This window comes from Hippopotamus amphibius, chromosome 8 (genome assembly GCF_030028045.1).
Source record: "Hippopotamus amphibius kiboko isolate mHipAmp2 chromosome 8, mHipAmp2.hap2, whole genome shotgun sequence".
Taxonomy (NCBI): domain Eukaryota; kingdom Metazoa; phylum Chordata; class Mammalia; order Artiodactyla; family Hippopotamidae; genus Hippopotamus; species Hippopotamus amphibius.
This window is the reverse complement of record NC_080193.1, coordinates 78,536,618-78,555,415: the sequence shown is the minus strand read 5'-3', so window position 1 is coordinate 78,555,415 and position 18,798 is coordinate 78,536,618. Positions and strand designations below refer to the sequence as shown.

General features: G+C 35.7%; 1 protein-coding gene across 17 annotated transcripts in view; it reads right to left on the bottom strand.

Annotated features, from left to right (window-relative positions):
* TRIP12 (thyroid hormone receptor interactor 12) overlaps positions 1-18,798 on the bottom strand; it is a 143,796-nt gene that overhangs the window by 55,592 nt on the left and 69,406 nt on the right. For 15 of the 17 annotated variants that reach the window (XM_057745289.1, XM_057745287.1, XM_057745285.1 and 12 more), the window contains 4 exons: positions 12,179-12,284; positions 9,411-9,547; positions 3,460-3,543; positions 2,335-2,430 (listed from right to left, as the gene is read on the bottom strand). In XM_057745289.1, the coding sequence (XP_057601272.1) occupies positions 2,335-2,430; positions 3,460-3,543; positions 9,411-9,547; positions 12,179-12,284 (423 nt within the window). The remainder of the gene's footprint in view (positions 1-2,334; positions 2,431-3,459; positions 3,544-9,410; positions 9,548-12,178; positions 12,285-18,798) is intronic. The other 2 variants (XM_057745291.1, XM_057745300.1) reach the window with 1 other exon arrangement.

Genomic DNA, 18,798 nt, shown 5'->3' with positions numbered 1-18,798 from the left:
AATCTGGTTTGGATAAGTATTAATAAGGAATTACTGGTTTCTTTTTCAGATATAATAATAGCAATCTGGATGCATGCATGTATGTTTGTTTTAAGGGGCCATCATCTTAAGCTACATGATGAAACATTTATATAAAATTCTATAATGTCTGGAGTTCATTTCAAATTAACGTAAGAGGAGGGCTGATGGTGAGTGTGAAGACAGACTGGTCATAAAGCAGGCATCTCTGAAGCTGGGTCATGGGGATGGGGGTGTGTAGCCCTTTTCTACTCTGGTTCTAATGGTTTATATTAATTTCATGTGCAATAGTCAAGCCTGAACACGGATTTCTGATGGTAGCTCTGCAACAATTTTTCTTTCCAGCTTTATCCCCAAAAATAAACGAAGTGGCAAAAGAAATTAAATCAAATTTCTCTTAGGAAAAAAAAAGCACACATACTAACTGACAGCAAAGCATAGATCATATTTTAAATTAAAGTTTTTTAGATGTATTTATGTGAGGCTTGGAACATTTGAACTCTGAATAGATACTTAGTAAAGATTTTCTTAACATAACCACAGTACTGTCTAAAAGTGTTTATGTCCTTGTTTTTATAGTTAGAAATTCAAATATATGCAGAGGGAAAAAGTTAAAAAAAAAAAAAAATCCCGGGAGTGGGTAGAACTGAGGATATAAATGAAAGAATGGTCATATGGACTGATAATTGTTGATGGGTTCATGGAAGTCATTATACCACTACTACTCTCAACTTCTGTGTGTATGTTTGATCTTTTTCATAACAAAGATAAATCCTGATTACCCTTAGGTTAAACCCCACACTTGCCGCTGGCCTGGCAGAGGTCCAATATGACCTGGCAAGTACCTGCACCTCTCAGATTACATCTGCTACCACTTTCCTTTCACTTTCCATAGGCCCCTCATGCTGTCTAATGAGCATACCAAACTCTTTTCCAGCTCTGGCCCTGCACTTCCTCTTTCCCTCAGATCTCTGCAGGGCTGGTTTTCTCACTCCATTTGGTTCTCCACAAAACCACCCCAGAGAAGATTTCTTTAACTAGCCTATCATCACACCAACAACCTCCTTCCTTAATCTGCTTTGTTTTCCTTCACTGCATTGACACCACCTGAAATTTTACTCTATTGTAATTGTCTTGTTTATTGCCAGGGTCACTCTCTAACAGGGAACCTTCTTTGTGGGAAACAACTCTGCTTACTATCCTATTCATGACCCTGTACAATCCCAGTTCCTAATAAACAATGCTGAATAAAAATCCATATTCAAGGAAGGGTTCTCGAGAAATTTGCAGGAGGGTATTTTTTTTTGAGAGTTGAGTATCACGGCAGCAAAAGCAAAACAAAACAAAAACAAAAATACCAGCTGCTTCTTAAAATCCTCGAGTACAAGTACACATATATGAGCACATGTACACGTTGCATTATTTCTTTAAAAACTTAGAATGTTTGATGAAAAATTATATAAGTACAAATAAGGTCAGAGTTAATAAGCTTCAGTAACACTTAAGAAATTTTAAAATTAAGCAAGACTGAAGTCTGCAAACAGCCTACTGATTCTATGGAAATACTATCGGTGAAATAAAAAAGAATGTGTGTGTGTGTGTATCTGAGTCACTTCCCTTTACAGCAGAAATTAACACAACACTGTAAATCAACTACAATTTTTAAAAATGCTTAAATGTAAATTTTATTAAGAAAGCTAAAGGTACAGTTCTATATGAAACAGAATTTAACTGAATTTGAGATTATGCAAAATCATATCTTTAATTACAAACTGAGACTTAAAGAATCACTCTTATGTCTGCCATACATAGTAAGATTAGATCTCTGGGTTATATTAATTTGATTAAAGGAGTCTAGCTACTGGTAATTCTGCTGAGAAATCTTTCCTCTCAGGCTCATTTTATAATCAACTGCCTAATGGGTTAACTTTTATTATACCACAAGAAACTCAAGACATAAATCTATGCAAATCATGCAATCAGATGCTGTAATAATCAATGTAATTGCCTGAGTTTCTGTACTCTTCTATAGTTCCAAAAAAACACCAAAATGAAAAGTTAATCTTATAAACCTTGGGTGGTTTTCTAATGGTTCCAATTTAGTAATCAAAAATAAAAGGACAGAAGAAAATCTTGAAGAGTTGCTATTATTTAAGGCAAGAATATGCACAAGCTCTATTTTTTAAAACAGGTTAAAGTTCATGAAAACTTCCTTATGTGAAAATTCTCTTACATGAACAGGTAAACAGTAAAAACAGCACTCAACTAATTAATAAGAGTTCTGAGGGGAGGACAAATTAAAAAGTATTCACTTACTAGCTCCACTTCCAATTGTTCTATGGAAAAGCTGCGACATCCGAGGACCAAGAGGACCAAACAGGTGAGGAGGAAGACCCCTGGCCTCTAACAGAGCTAAGGAAAAAAGAAGAGCAGGAGGAGTAGCTGAGTTATTAAAACAACTGATCTTATCTAGAAACTCTGAACACTGATTCATCAAATAATTGATTTTAACAATGTTGCCTTCAATTTTGAACTTTAAAAGATGCTACATTAAACTTTTCAAGACCACTTGAATATACTAATGGAATTAATAGAAGTTACAACACCCATGTGTAAACTCCAGGGCATCTTAGGGTTTTATGGAGATATTAAACATCAGTGCCAGCAGGGACTATGTAAATTGCCTGAGAAAAACACAAAGTAAATATTTATTTTGAAGAATTTATATGTTAAGTACCTTTGCTCTTTTCACTCTATTATTTCCTAATCAGATATTGATGAGATCCTCTAAAAACATAGGAAAAATCATTTTTATCAGTTCCCAAAAGTGAGAAGAACTGTTCTTGAGAGTTCTAGTCAAAAAGTGATTGCTGTAAGTTCTTTCAGGAAATTAAAAGCAATCTGAAATTGATTCACTAGTGTTTCTTGTAAGCCTCACACTGGGGATCTATTCTATAAATCAACTGTCTAAAGACAATAAAAACACATACCCATACACTTGTAAAGAATGTATACATAATATAAAGCTGATTTTTAAAAAGTACTTACAACATTATAATACCTCGAGTTTATGTATACACTCCATATTCATTTTGAAATAGCTGATCAAGAACACAAATGAACAGAACAAAAAAGCATCCTACCAGAAGCATTATGTTACTAGATACCAGAAAACAATATATTAAGCTAGCCCCTTATCAATATCTTTCCTAATGTATTACTAGCTGTAAATGAAACCATATGGAAAACAAACTGTTAACATAAAAAATATACTGTGTAAGATTTTTATCTAGTTAAACAGTAAAAATGACTCTTTTTTTAGAGGTATGGGCACTACTAGATTATACTCAAATGAGCTTATCTGAATTAATTTCAACAAAAAACAGTAGTAACAGGTAGCCCATGACAATGGTTTCTTGTAAGGTCAACAACTGTCTTTACCTTGCAATCGTCCCATCTCGGAATCATCTGATTCACTCTCCCCAGAGGTGGTCATGCCCACAGCCCCTGCAACAGAACTAGAGGCTTCAAAGAGGAGGGGGAAAGGTGAGGGTTAGGAAAAGAACATTTAAATTCATTATGTCTGGTTTATCTTAAAAAAGAAAAAGCAGAGTTTTTTAGACAATGGTGAATAACGGTAAATGCGCCTGCCCGCTGCGCACCAGTGTTCTTCCAGACTGCAAAGTGCACCTTTTAAGTAAAAAAGATGGCTCAGCTACATTAGAAACAAGCACAGCATACAAGCTTTGCATATCCCTCATACACGGCTTTCAGTTTCCTCCTGTCTTTGACACCTTTCCAGAATTGGGTCTTATCCTGAACTCCTCTATCAAAAATCCATAAAGATAACACTGCTAAAACCACTGTGATATTTAATAGACAGGCAATTAGCCACAAACATAACAGAAAGCAAAACTGACATTGGGGAGAAATGTTTCAGGTAGATGTGCACCTTCTTTAGTCTGCTTTATTCCTGGACTATAGTCTTGATACAATCGTTTGCCACGTTTTCCTTCATTTCAAGAGTGTGCAAAGATTAAGCTCTCTTATTTCCAGGACAAAACACTGAAGATACACATTATGACTAACAGAAGACTGCAAAACATTTACAAGAAAGAGGGCAACTAACATCTCAAAACAAATGTATAATGAAGAGTTCTGAAGATTCAGAAAAATTCTACTACCCAAAATGCTAACCTGATCAATAAATCAGTCTAAGTAAATAGTGGTTGATTCTATTACAAATCTGACCAGGAGATGAAAATATATTCCTGTAAAACTAGCAGTTTTACTGTCCCCTCCTCTCAGTGTCTGTTGAGTCCTAAAGCACTCTTTGGACACAGACTATTCATCTACGTATGACCACATCATCCACAATACCTTAAACCCAGTCCACTTGACAGATAATGACAGAATGCAAGCCAGGAAGGATATTTTTGTCATTATTAAAAGAGGCACATGGATCACATATGTGAATGGAAAGAGTTTTTCTGAAGAAACAGATGCAAATACACCCACCACCAACTCTGTTTTCATAATACTTTTCTTCACCCCTCATTTAAGTATTCTATCATTTCACTGGGATTTTAAAAATACTTATAGAAAAATGTATGGTTTAGAACAGGAATCAGCAAACTGTGGCCCACAGGCTAAATCCAGTCCAGCACATCATTTTGTAAATAAAATCCTCTTCAAACATACCCAAACTCATTCATTTACATATTACTTGTGGCTTCTTTTGTGCTACACCCACAGAGTTGAGTAGTTACAACAGAGCCTGTAAAAGCCTAAAACATCAACTATCTGGTCCTTCACAGAAAATGTTGGCAACCCCATGGTTTAGAGATACAGGCTAAGTAGAAATGCTAATATTAAAGAGTATCAGATTTTAGCAAAATCCACACTTTTGGTGAAGAAAAAAAAAGGATATAACCAATAACTGTACTCTACAATGCTACCTACTAACTGCTGACTATCATGGAGAATGTGTCCATGTATTTCCTCCCAATTATACAAAGAGGTATTACAAGCTCTATCATGCACATGAGGAAACCAAGGCTTTTTGTCTCTAAGCGCACTTGCCCAAGGTTAGACAACTAACAATGGGTGTGAGATTTGGAACCCAGACAGTCTGACTTCATAGGCTCTACTCTTACAAACTGTACACTATCAGTATCTTAAATATACACTTCAGTACTAATTTTTAATTTAAGTATAGCTGCTTCTTCAGGTTATATAGAAACCATGTTAACCAATTCTGCTATTGGGTCCCAATTATGACTGAGCTTAGTAAAGTAGCCCTTAAACTTGCTTTGAAACTTTTACAAAATGTGGAAAGCAAAGACAAAGTTTTGACAAACAAAAATGTTGTCCACTCCCGCCCCCCAAGGGCACACCCTAGAACCACACATTTTTTAAGAAAAAAAATCACAAGTTCACTTAAGGTAATGCTGGGTTTTAAAAGTTTATCAGAGGGTCTACTACTGGTTTTACTTTAAACCATTCTACAGATCTACAACTTATGATTTTAAAGGTTTAACTTTAAATTATTTCTTAAATACATTATTCTAAGAACTTACATAATGAATAATAAATACCTTGAATTGCCCTGCCACAAAGACATTAACCAAGACATAAAACTTGTAAAAGCACAGAATTAAAAGAGCTGTTAAGACTATTATAGCAGGGTCTCAACCTTAATGGAGCCACAGGTGTACTACAATAAAGAGCAGGGATATTCTGATTTTTAATCGAGTGGCGTGCCTATTTTGACACAAATCAGTTACTGGACCCAAAGAAAAAGATCCTTTCCAGTTGCCATCCCTTTGATGGCAAGCATTAATAAGTATTTGCCTACCGTAGCTCCCTTTTAAAAAGTTTTACAAAATGAGATAAACCAAACTAGTTTAGCCTGTTGAGTCGCTGTAAAGGCATACAGGTAAGGAAATGTCATCCATTAATAGGAGTCAGTGACAAAGTTCTTCAATCAAGGCATTAAGCCTTGGGCAACATGTACAAGATCTGTCCCCAGATACAAATATAAAAGCAAGACTATAGAGCAGAGAAAATCTAATGTAGCTTTTAAGAGGTGTCAATCTTTTTTTGTTTGTTTGTTTAAACTGATCTCTCTCCCATCTACTCTCAGCAAATCTTCACAGCATCAGGTAAGGCAGTTTCCAACACACAGTCAAAGCTGATAGAATTCACTTTTACTTGACAGGAACTGCTAAGGGTTTACCAAATACCTAAGTATAGGATAGGAGGCAACAGGAAAACATTTTTAGTGTCACGAAAACTTTAGAGCAAGGCTGGAAGAATGGCTATTCAGAATATAATTACACTATATATGGGCCTTAGCATCACGTGATATGGTAGCAATCTAATTTTTAGTGGTACTAACCAGAAATACTTCGGGAGAGAAAAATTTACAAAACTGAGTTGCTTTCTTTTTATAATCTGACTCTGTTCATTTCTTGTGAAATTAAAATTCCCAATGCAAAACATAAGTGCCAGAACATTTTCTCTTACTTTGATTGATTTCCAGGTATAAGGAGGAATACCTGATTACCACCTTAGTATCTCTAAGATTTGCAAGACTTTATCAACACTATAAAGAGGTGCACAATTCTGATGAAGTCCAAAACTAAACCCTTTAGCCCTTGGGACAATGTGGAGAACACTTAACTTTCAAATTCAAGAGCTGCCATTTTTTTTCTATGAAGAGCTAGAGGGGTCGCACTCCATATCACAGTAAACTTCAGAGTGACTCAGCAGGGACACCATTATCAACAAACTTTCCTAAATGTCAACACCACTGGCAAAGTCAGGGTGATAAAAGTAAGTATTCCAAAGATGGAGCAATGCTTTAATATCTACATATGAAAAAAGAAATACACATATCAATGATGCCAGGAAGAAATAATCTTTAAAAATAAAACAACACTGAAAAATGTATATACATAACACTGAAGAGATTAAATTTCTTTAAATTAGTAAAAATATTATTTCAAAATAAATGTTTCAAATGAAGTGAGTCTGTGTAAGAGTTGAGAATGGACACTTGCCAAAAGATGCTCTACCACCACCAGTTTATACTCAACACAAACTTAGAGGGTTTTATTTTTCTTTAAATTCCAATTTTACATACTGAGAAACTAAAGCACATTACACTGAAGAACAATATAAAGCTAGTAAGTGATCTGCCTCTTTCCCCAGGACTACTTTAGTGTGGCTGGGAGAGGAACCCCTATAGTATGCACAAGGGATCCACCCTCCAAAACGTAATAAAGTTAGTGTTGCTCTAATACCAGTGAACACACCACATGTATCTCTTACAGAAACTTGGAAAGCACCTAGATCACACTGTGATTTCAAATATGGATGACAATGAAACACAGGCGAGGCTTTAGGAGGGCAATCTTATGAACCTAATCCTTTGAAGCTTTTATCCTCTTAGGTAAATATACCAGGGAACAAAATTTCATACACCACCCCCTCATTCTGGCCTCCAATTACACCCGTATGAATTAAACAAACGCTAGTAACCGCAGGGAAGCAGAACAACACAGCTGTTATAATTGTGGGCTTCTTTTCTCTAAGACCTGGATTTGAGAGTCACACATCCTAGTCTGTAACCCTGGCAAGCTTAACCATTATGAGACTCACTTTTTCTCATGTATAAAATAAAGATAACGGCACTCACACCTCAGCAAGTGGCTCTGAATATTAAATGAGAATATATGAAAAGTGCTTAATAGTGTGCCTGCAATGGACTGTGCACCCTGTAAATGTTAGCTATTATAATTACCATAATGAGTCCACTTTAACAACACACTTAGCAGCTCCCTCTCAAAGTGTCATCCATATGGGAATTACTCCACTTCCATATTCAGATTTGGAATAAACGTTAAAACACTGAAAAGCATAGACTGTGTGTCATATAGAGCTTCAATGAGTTACATGTGCAATGCACTTTGTTTTTTCAAAAATCTACCATTTAACCCTTCAGAAAAATTATTCTAGGAAAAAGGCACCACCACCAAAAGAGACGCTGTCAGTTCACCATGTAATTTGTCATATGAAACTAGGAATGACCAGTTGATAAAGATGTTAATTAAGCTTGACAGAAAGCTGACACAAAAGGCATAAAACACAGACAGTGGGAAAACCAGAATCTTCCTGGCAAAAGAGGACATACGATCAACCATAGGCATTAAACTGCACATATTCTGTATTAAACAATAATACATTAAAAAAAACTTTGTTCAAAAGTAAGAGTATATATGCCTACACCTAAAGCTATGCATATCATTCTGATTTGAGGGACTTATACCCATATGCTCACAAGAATGAATTACAATATTTTTGTATGTGTTCTTAATGTTAGTGAGAAATGTTTATAACAAACTACATTTAAAAACCTATTCACCACAATCAACCACTGAAGTATTAGCTGCCTTTCAGTATTGGTAGTTGGTACATACTTTGGGAGGGGACCTTAATTTTTGCTGTGCTAAGATATTAAGAAGAATAAAAATAAGAAACCAATAAAAATATGAACAGGACTTCCTAGATGGCGCAGTGGTAAAGAATCCTCCTGCCAATGCAGGGGACATGGTTTCGAGCCCTGCCCTGGGAAGATTCCACATGCCACGGAGCAACTAAGCCCGTACACCACAACTACTGAGCCTGTGCTCTAGAGCCCATGAGCCACAACTACTGAGCTCATGTGCCACAACTACTGAAGCCCACGGACCTAGGGCCCGTGTTTCACAACAAGAGAAGCCACTACAATGAGGAGCCTGCGCACCACAATGAAGAGTAGCCCTCGCTCTCAGCAACTAGAGAAAGCCCGTGTGCAGCAATGAAGACCCAGCACAGCCAATAAATAAATAAAATAAATAAATAAATTTTAAAAAAAAATGAACAGTATTCTAAAAGTTGCTTGGATCCAACTGAATACTTATTATTTTTTAGGGACTACAACATTCTAAATTAAAATTTATACACGTAAGAATTTAAACCATATTCTTACATTTTTATTATGAATCAATTTTTTCAAGCAATCAGTAGACAACTAGTATATATACTGATCAATATTTAAGAAGCTTAAACAGAAAGGGACTCACTGCTTCTTAAAAGGCCTTTGAATGTAATTAGTACAAATCTGGATCTGGAAAAAGATCAAACAACCACCACCAAAGAATACAATTAATCAAAAAACCAAATCTATAAAGTGAAACAAAAGAGAACAACAAGTTTGATGGTTAATATCTTAAGATATATCTGTCTCCTCTCTTCTATTATATTTGGTACACCTAAAAGGTAATTTATCTCCAAATAAATATGGAAGATACATAAATGCATTTTAGGCCTAAGAAGTGCCAATCTACCTGCCGCTCCTTGGGGAGTTTCATCTGTCCGTGCAGCTGAAGAATTCACTGTCTCCTGATTGCCTTCAGGGTCTGCCATCTTCTCCTGTCGACGAGCTTCAGCTGCTCCTCTTTTGCCCAGGCCAGAGCCTCGCCGACTACAACAGAAAAATGCCATCATAGCAGCACTCCCAGGGATCAGGAGCAATGTCCGCATAGCACAAAGCTCCAATGCATGGAACACAAAGCTAGTTTCTTCTTCTTACATAAAAATTGTTGTAGAAAATCACTACGGGTAACAACCAAGACTTTTGTATATTTAAAACTCGTCCAAGCTATACCACATTGACAATACAAGCTTTTGTGTTACTATGAGCTATTGGCGTCCTTAACAAACAGAAGTGATTTTTAAACACTTCATACATGGAAAAGCGATTCCTTCTGCAGAGACAATTCAATTCATTTAAAATAGATCCCTAATTCCTGAGTAAATAGAGGATCACTATATGGACTTTCAGACTGATACTTGAAAACAGGGGAGAGCAGAGGGAGAGAAGAAGATGGGGAAAAATTCCCATCACCTAAGTCCCAGATTACTTAAATCATCAAAAAATTATTATCCTAATAATGGACAACAGCTCCATCCTTTAAAATAATTAAATATTTAGTATTTATAAATAAATACAGATGACATCTGGGAAGACACTTGTTTCCAACTGAGGCATAGTGTAAGATATGGAAAAAAGAATCAGTCATTTATCATGAAGCAAACTATATTTTATTGATGACATTTTCTTCTATTTTAAGAGCAAAATCAGTAAGCAAATCAGGTAGAGACAAAAGACTTCCAAAATTATTACAACTTAATATTGTTAAAACAGCAACTCCCCAAATGACCTTAGGAAGTGCAAAAACCTACTACTAAAGAAATGTTCTAGACTAAAGTAAACTACAGTAAAATTAGATGCTGCCTAGTAAAGAACAAGAAGGAAGCAGGCATAAGTGACATGTAAATGAAACTTCTTATGAATCACCAATGAGTTCTAGAAGAGTTTATTCTTTCAACTAGGGAAAAAAAAAAAAAAAAAAACAACCCTCCCCAAGCAGGGATTTACTTAGCCAATCTTTCCTTCACAGGAAAAAAAAAACTCATTCCAAACCCAAATTACCAAGATACAAATTAGTGGGATTCAAATTAAGTCATCTGTTTAACATTTAATTTGCATCAACCATGTGCCACGCTCTGTACTGAACATCTGGTTGCTGCCTTCAAGGTGTGTTAGTCTAAAGAGAGACAAAGCCACAGCTGTGAGAGGCTATGAAAACACTCAATTTAAGAGCAATCTCAACTAATTCAGAAAAGTCTGAGATGAAGAGCATTGCAGGCAGGCAGCTAGACAGCGTGTGTACAGCATGTAAGTAACTGCTTGTCCATTAAGACGATGGGCCTGAGGAGAAGGAAAGACGTCTGCAAAGGAAGACAGGACGCTAGACAACCTGACTCCAGCTTAAAATTAATTTTCAAAGACAGTGAACTCAGTTTGTATCTAAGATTATAAACCTTGGGTAAACTGGATTCAAAGTTTGGCCCAAAATAGGACAAAAGCCCTGAAGAATTAAGAAATTTTCTCAGAGGTCCTCATAAAAGTATTGCCAACAAACTTCAAAGGCAAATAGGTGTACTAACTAGATATTTTAAACAATCCTGATAGAACTAGAAAACAAGTGGAAAAATAGAGATTAAAGTGGCAAGAGTCTGTTTCTTACGACTTATTAGGTTAGGTAACATGTCATACTGTTTCCTTGTGTTACTACTGTACCCAGGGCCAGGAGTATAAAGTCAATTACCTTAGAGAAGAACAAAAAGAAGCACTTAAAACCTTTCTACTGACCTGAATTAGAGTAGGGAAAAGGTAAACTAAAGTCATTCCCCTGCATCATGGCTTTTTGTCACATTTAGTAGCCACAACAAACTACATATAAAGGAGGGAGAAGTCCCACATGGCTATGAGTAATTAACCAGCACAAGACCAAAACTGACCAAGCCTGAAAATCTGAGAAGAAATGGCAATAAAAAGATTTTTAACTTTAACCTACGATTCTGAATCAGTTAATAAAAGTATGTGAAATAATACAGTGTATCATATATCAAAGGCAGATGATTTTCTGAAAATGGGCTCCCAAATAGCAACCAGGAGAAATGGGAATTGGAGATGTGAAAGAATACAAACCAACCTACATTTTTTCTTGAGGATAGGTGTTGTAACACCAAATGAAAATTAAGTACATCTCTCCCCCTCACCCATTAAACTCAATAACTGGTGCCAACACTTTTAGAAACTAATTAGGCAATATTACAGCCATTACAACAGGCATCCCTTTTGACCCATTAATCACACTACTGGGAAATTTAGCTACCTTTAAAAATAACCCAAATCTGCATAAAGACGCTCATTAGAGATTTCTTCGGCAGACTAGAACTCTGAAAACAATCAAAAGTCCAACCACTGACAATAACTCTCTGCAAATAATGTAACAACAGAGGAAACAGTGTTGTCCAAAAAAAGGCATAATTAAAACTTAGCAAAAAAAAAAAAAAAAAAAGGTAAATAAATACTGGGAAAGAATTGGCAAAAATATATAACAATACTAGCTACATTAGAATAAATTTCTTTATTCAATGATCAAGAGAAAATTTTTGATTTTTAAAAACTTATAAAATTAAGGATTTTAATGAAAGCTGGACACATAATGAACTAAACATAAACTAGAAGAGCCCGAATTATTACCTGGCACTAGCACAGGAGCCCGTGGTCTTTTGGCGTGTGCTCCGCCTCAAACTGGGGAGCTCAGCAGGTGGGGATTCGCTGCGTTTCTTGGTGGATTTTCTTAAACCTATACATGTGAAATGCGAAGTAAAAATTTAAAAAGAGCAGTTATCTTAAATTTCAAATGACAAAATTCTTCAGGTCCTCACCCCAGTCAAAAGCCCACAGACCCTTCCCATGGCCTAACAGTCTCCAGGGCTGCTCCTGCAGTTTGCTTTTGCTGCGCCTGCTCACGCTGGGGAAGTTCACGTGGTGCTTGGCATTCCTGTTTGGGAGAAATCTTCTCACTCTGGCCTAACCCTGACTCAAGCTATCCGGAAACCATGATTAGCAGCCATCCTCCTCTCAGACCACCCTCTCTGAAGTCAAAAGTTCCTATCACATCTCTATTCCTCCACTACTTATCTCCACTAACTAAAGCCAAGAGAATTTTTTTTTTGCATATAGTATGTATTTCAAGACTTTACTGTAGTTCACTGAGCACTTCACTGCATTGTCTTTGCGCTCTCCCCATTTCACCTAGTTTATATGAGGCTCATCAATAAGGCCACAAGAGAACAAAATGTTTTCTTTCACCACCCCGCTGGTGAGGAAGACACATTTGAACTGAAGGTTATTAGAATGTCCAAATTACAGAATACTGTACAATTAGGGAGAGAAAGTCAATAAAACACACTTCACATGTTATTCTGGAATCTAACATCTCTATAAGGATAACAGATTCTAAAAAGGTATAGCAACTAAGTAAAGTTTATGGCTATTTTATGAAAAATGGGGAAACGATGGGAGCATCATCTACGGCCCCCCTCCTCAAACAACGCTGTTACCCTACACCTGTACATGATATAACATAATGGGTGGTGTGCTCTATCTAAACAAAGACGCCCAGCAGTGAAAGGTCTCCGCAGTCAAAAGAGCATACTTCCACATTAGAACTTTGGCATCATCTTAAACAGATTTTAACTTTCTCAGAGACCAACTGTACAATAACAATTCTCCAGATCACTTGTTTCTTCCCAAATTTTAATTTTTTCCATTTCACTGCTTTAAAAAGTATAAAGATAAGAAATTCCTTACTCTTGATTTTGTTAAAAACACCACTAACGGTTCTGGGAAAGAGGTGGTAAAAAGGATTCTAGACATCTTCTTGACTTTTTAGACTCTTCATTTAAAACTTCAGTTCAGCCAATTTAGGACTGCACTTAAATTACACATGATGGAAGTTGCTAAGTAAAAAGTAAGCTATTAAAAACTCTTTAAACACAAAGCAGAAACTATAAGCACAAAAATCTACGTTCAGACAGGCATTACCATTTTGAAATCTAAACCAGATATTTTGGGCCCTTCTCCCCCCAACCCCCAAGTAACTTTTGTGAAAGATTTTCTAGACTCTTCAAACCAGCGTAAAAGGATCAAAGAGTGAAACTTAAAGTGAGGAAAGAAGACTAACATAAGGGTTTCTTAAATTTCAATTTTACTTTAAGGTTGATTTTCTAGATAGCATGTCACCAGAACTATTTTATGTGATCACAAAGCTGTATTTGTCATCCTACACTATTTTATCTTTGCCTATCACACACCGGTCACCTGAAAGATGGGTATGGCATGCAGACAGATTATGGAGACAGCTTAATATATTCAGCTAATAATATCACTAATCTTTAATATTTAAAGAATTTAGAAATTTTTAAGTATTTCAAAAAATATTAACTTACCCTTATCTTTCTATCTGAATTATGTGACTAAGCTGGAATAGACTAAAAAATGTACAATTTAGAGGGAAAAAACCATCAGTGCACATTACATGAAAACTGCAAAAAAATCAGGTACTCTCACTTATAAAGCACTTTAAAAACCTTTGTATTATTGTCACTAATATTACTTAGTTCATGTAATACCCAAGTGTCTTTATACATACCATGATACAGTAAGAGACACTAGTACAAATTTTTGCATGTATTCAGTGACATTCAAAATAAAATATTCAACAATGTATTGTGGGCTACTGCTTTACTGATTATTTGTGGTGACAGTATACTTTTTGACACTTTCACTACTCATGCACTATTATAGACTTTGGTGTTTAACTATCTTTTAAACTATCTTTTAAATTTAAAAAATATAATTTCCCTATGATAAAATGTACTCGTTTTAAGTGTACGGGGTTCAATGAGTTTGACAAACATATTCACCCACATAACCAACACCACAATCAAGACAGAACATTTCCATCACTTTCCAGAAGTTCCTTTATGGCCCTTGCAATTAATCCCCTCCCCCACACTTCAGGGCCCTGGCAACCACTAGTCTTCTTTTCTGTTGCTATTACCTACTCTGGAGTTTCATATAAATGGAATAGTGTTGTGGAGATGAACTCATCTTGTTGCACATATTGGTCCAAGCCCTTTTATTGCAAAGCAGTATTCCTTTGCGTGGATGTGCCACAATCTCTCTATCCATTCTTGGTGTTAAACTTTAAAATAACTGTACTAAGTTACAGAGAAGCAAGGCACAGAAAAATCAAAACAAGAGTGAAGAGAAAAATATTTATAACCAATGTCATAATACCATAACATAAAATGACTGTCAAGCTAATTGACATAATTCCATCCAGCCTGATAAACTAAGAGAGAGAAACTCAAACATTTTGTTCTCTAAACTTCCTTACAGAAGAACTACATAAATTCTTCCAAAAGCCTAAAACATGTTTAGAAGATAGAAAGGTCATAAATTCTGGGGAAAAGGAAAGCTGAAGGTGAAACTTCAGCTTGGTAGATAAAAGTACTTCCTAGGAAACAGCAATGGCTTAACCTTCTTTTGGCCATTCAGCAAACTGACAGTGCTAGAATATACTATCTTCACAATTTTAGATGGGCTGTGGAGATTTTCAAAAGCACTTTCAGATATAAAGTTGTAATAATTCTTATTTTTCAGACAAAAATATTAACTGACTTCCTTAAAAGTGTATAACCAAGCCAACTACACAGTTCTAAGCTTATTTTGAAGCAGAACAAAGAGTACTAAATCTTCAATATACTTGTGGCAAGGTGTTAAAATTCTACTTTACTGGTTTGTTTATAAAACTTTAAAATTCTCCGTATAAAAACAAAGTGTTTCTGTAGAACTGAAATGTTTCCTATCATTCTAGTGGTCAAATACAGGGTATTTTAATAAAAAAGGGAACATTGGAGAAGTGTGAAACATACACACCACAAATACATCTCTCTGTCCCAGGCTCTGCAATGCAGTAAAACTGCATCTATCATTTATTTTTTTGATGCCACTTTGAGAAACAACCAGAATATCACTGATCAGATTAATATATTCATATCCGCAAGGCCTTTATGTAAGAGAGGTATAAATCTTGTATCAAAGCTCTTGACTTTATTACAGTTGACCCTTAATCAATGCAGGATCCGCTTATACTCGGATATTTTTCAATAAATAGTAGATACCACAGTACTACATGGCCTGTGGTTGGTTAAATCCAAAAATGTGGAGGAAGTATGGATAAGGCCAGCCAACCCTAAGTTACATGTGGACTAACTCCCTCATTGTTCAAGATCAACTGTGTATCAGTTTAAGAATACTTGCACTTGTTCCTACAAATATATTCCTATAATCTTTATTCTTTTGAATAAAGGTGAAACTAGCAGTTAGTATTCTCTTAAAACTCCTAATTGATTTGTCTTCTATAATATAGGTATGTCTTACTCTTTTTTTCCTATTTTTGGAAAAGTATTCCTAACCAAAACTGATTTACACAAAGTCCAGGGCTTCACCCTTTAGACAGACAGATAGATAGATAGATAGATAGATAGACAGATAGATAGATAGATAGATAGTCCTCTTTTTTTAAAGTGTGACATTTTTTGAAGTGTGATATTTGAAATATGAAATAATTAAACCTTTTATATATCCAACTGTAAGCTTGGATTTTTCAAAATATAACAACATTTTAAAAGAATCAAAAAATTGAGGGCCTCAGACATTTTACTTTCTGGACCGTTACTAATGTAAAACGAGTTAAGATGTTCGTGGGTACCTTCTACTTATGATTGATTTTCTTTTCTACTTGAAATGTTAAAAGTATTTCTCATTACATTATAGTACTATGAAATGATTCCAATTTCGTCATTTTGCAGGAGAAATGGGCACTAGTAATACGACCTGCCTACTTCACTTCTGGAATCACCAAAGGTGGAACAATGCCAATTCTGGAAAAGGTATGGTTTGCACTTTTAACTGCGTCAAATTACTTTAAAAGTAGCAATAGACAACTGGGCAATACATACTCACTGACGATTTCATTCTGGTTTTTATTCTTATATGATCTGTTATAGCTATGCTAATCTTTGACATGATATACGCATACAACCAAACCCATTACACAGTTCTATAATGAAAACATAGTACTCCTCCCAATAACAAAGTATTCTAGCAATGCAATAATTAAATTTTCCAATTTCCTGAAAGATTCCTTCTGTTGTATAAGGAGTAAGAATAAACCTGAACGTCAATGTATTTCATAAGGTTGTTTGAAAATCAAGCAGAGGAGGAGGGGGAGACTGACCTAACATCTTTTTTCAGTGAGGAATGACTCCATTCATACGTGAACACTTTTACTCTGCAACTTATATGTTCATTTTAAAGTGACAGTAAAAAATGATCAGACATCTACTGTATATATTTAGCAGCCCTTCTTCTGAGCGCCCTGCCTTTTTTTTTTTTTTTTTTTTTTAAGATTCTCTGGGGAGCTATCTCCTAATCCTTCTCCATGTGGTACTGATGGAACTGTCATCCATAATACACTCCCACTATATGAGTGAGACTCAAACTGTCCTGGCTATTTTCATCATCTCCAACTACAACTCCTCCACCATCATCACCTCCCCTCCACCATACTAACTCATTTAAGGATAGGCATATGACCCAAGGATATCAAAATAGTTGGATAGGGCTTCCTAGGTGGCGCAGTGGTTTAGAATCCACCTGACAATGCAGAGGTCACGGGTTCGATCCCAGCTCCAGGAAGATCCCACATGCCACGGAGCAACTAAGCCCGTGTGCCAAAATAAAAAAAAAAAAAAACAAAATAGTTGGATAGTATTTTGGGGAGGGGGGGGAATGAGGGTGTCATAAGTCACCCTAGGTGTCAATGAATTGACCAAATCCTGTTGGCACCTTGTTTTTTGTACAGTCCACTAGCTAAGAATGGTTTTTATATTTTTAGAGAGTTGTAATAAAAGAATATGTGATAAAGATTGTACATGGGGACTTCCCTGGTGGCTCAGTGGTTAGGAAACCACCTGCCAATGCAGGGGACACAGGTTCAATCCCTGGTCCGGGAAGATCCCACGTGCAGCAGAGCAACTATGCCTGTGGGCCATAACTACTGATGCCTGTGCTCCTAGAGCCTGTGCTCCACAACAAGAGAAGGAAGCCTGCACACTGCAAGAGAGAGCAGCCTCCACTCACCACAAGTAGAGAAAGCCTGCACACAGCAACAAAAACCCAACACAGCCAATCAATCAATCAATAAAAAGACTGTATGTGGTCAGTAAACCCTAATATTTACTATACGGCCCTTTACAGAAAATGTTTACTGACCTGGACTTGTAATAAGAAAAAGTTTCAGTACTAATTTTCCTAGAATATTAGGTATCTTGATTTTATTTTTACTTACGGTTCTTTTCATAATCCTATAGAGAGTAAAAACATTTCCATTTTAAAAGGGAGTAGACAAACCATTATGAATAAGGTATACAAACCAATACGTTAAACAAGGGTAGGTATCTAGAAAAATTGCTACAATTCATTTACATTTACAGATATCAGAAGATGACTATACTGATTTTTAAAACACAAATCCCCTAAAAAGCACCAAATAACAGGACAATTAGCATATATGAGGACTTCAATTTAGAATCACGTAATAGGGCCATTTTGCTACTGGAAAAACTGGACCCAATAAAGAGAATTAATTAATGATGGGTATATTTTCAGTGGCTAACTGAATGCCTTCAAGCTAATGCAGAATCATAAGAACCTGGTATATCTTGATATTGTTGTGTGTCTATGTTCAAGTACATGCATCTCAATCAATGGCTACTTTTCTAAATAAATTCACAAAATGAAAAGTAACCTATCAAGTAAAGAGGGATCATTAAAAAAAAGGACCATAGATGTTTATTTTAAAATCACTCAGCAGCAATAAAAGATAAGTTGTGCAGATGACAGTGAGCTAAAATCCAAATGGAATTTTCTAAGCCAAATTTTTATTTCCTAGTCACTGCACAGCAGTTTCGTGCATTGATTTGGCAATATGAATTAAAAACTTAGAAATGTGCAAAGATATTTGTCTAACCACCATAATAATAAGAAACTGGAAGAGAACTAAATGTCCAATAATAAAGAATGGTTAAATAAACATCAGTATGGTAATAAAAACTGCAGGAACAGTGTTAGTTAATGAGAATGTGAACAAATTGGCATTTTTACACTGCCAGTGAGAATATAAATTCATATATTTCTAGGGGGAATTTAAAATATACACTGATATTTAAAAGAAACATAACCAG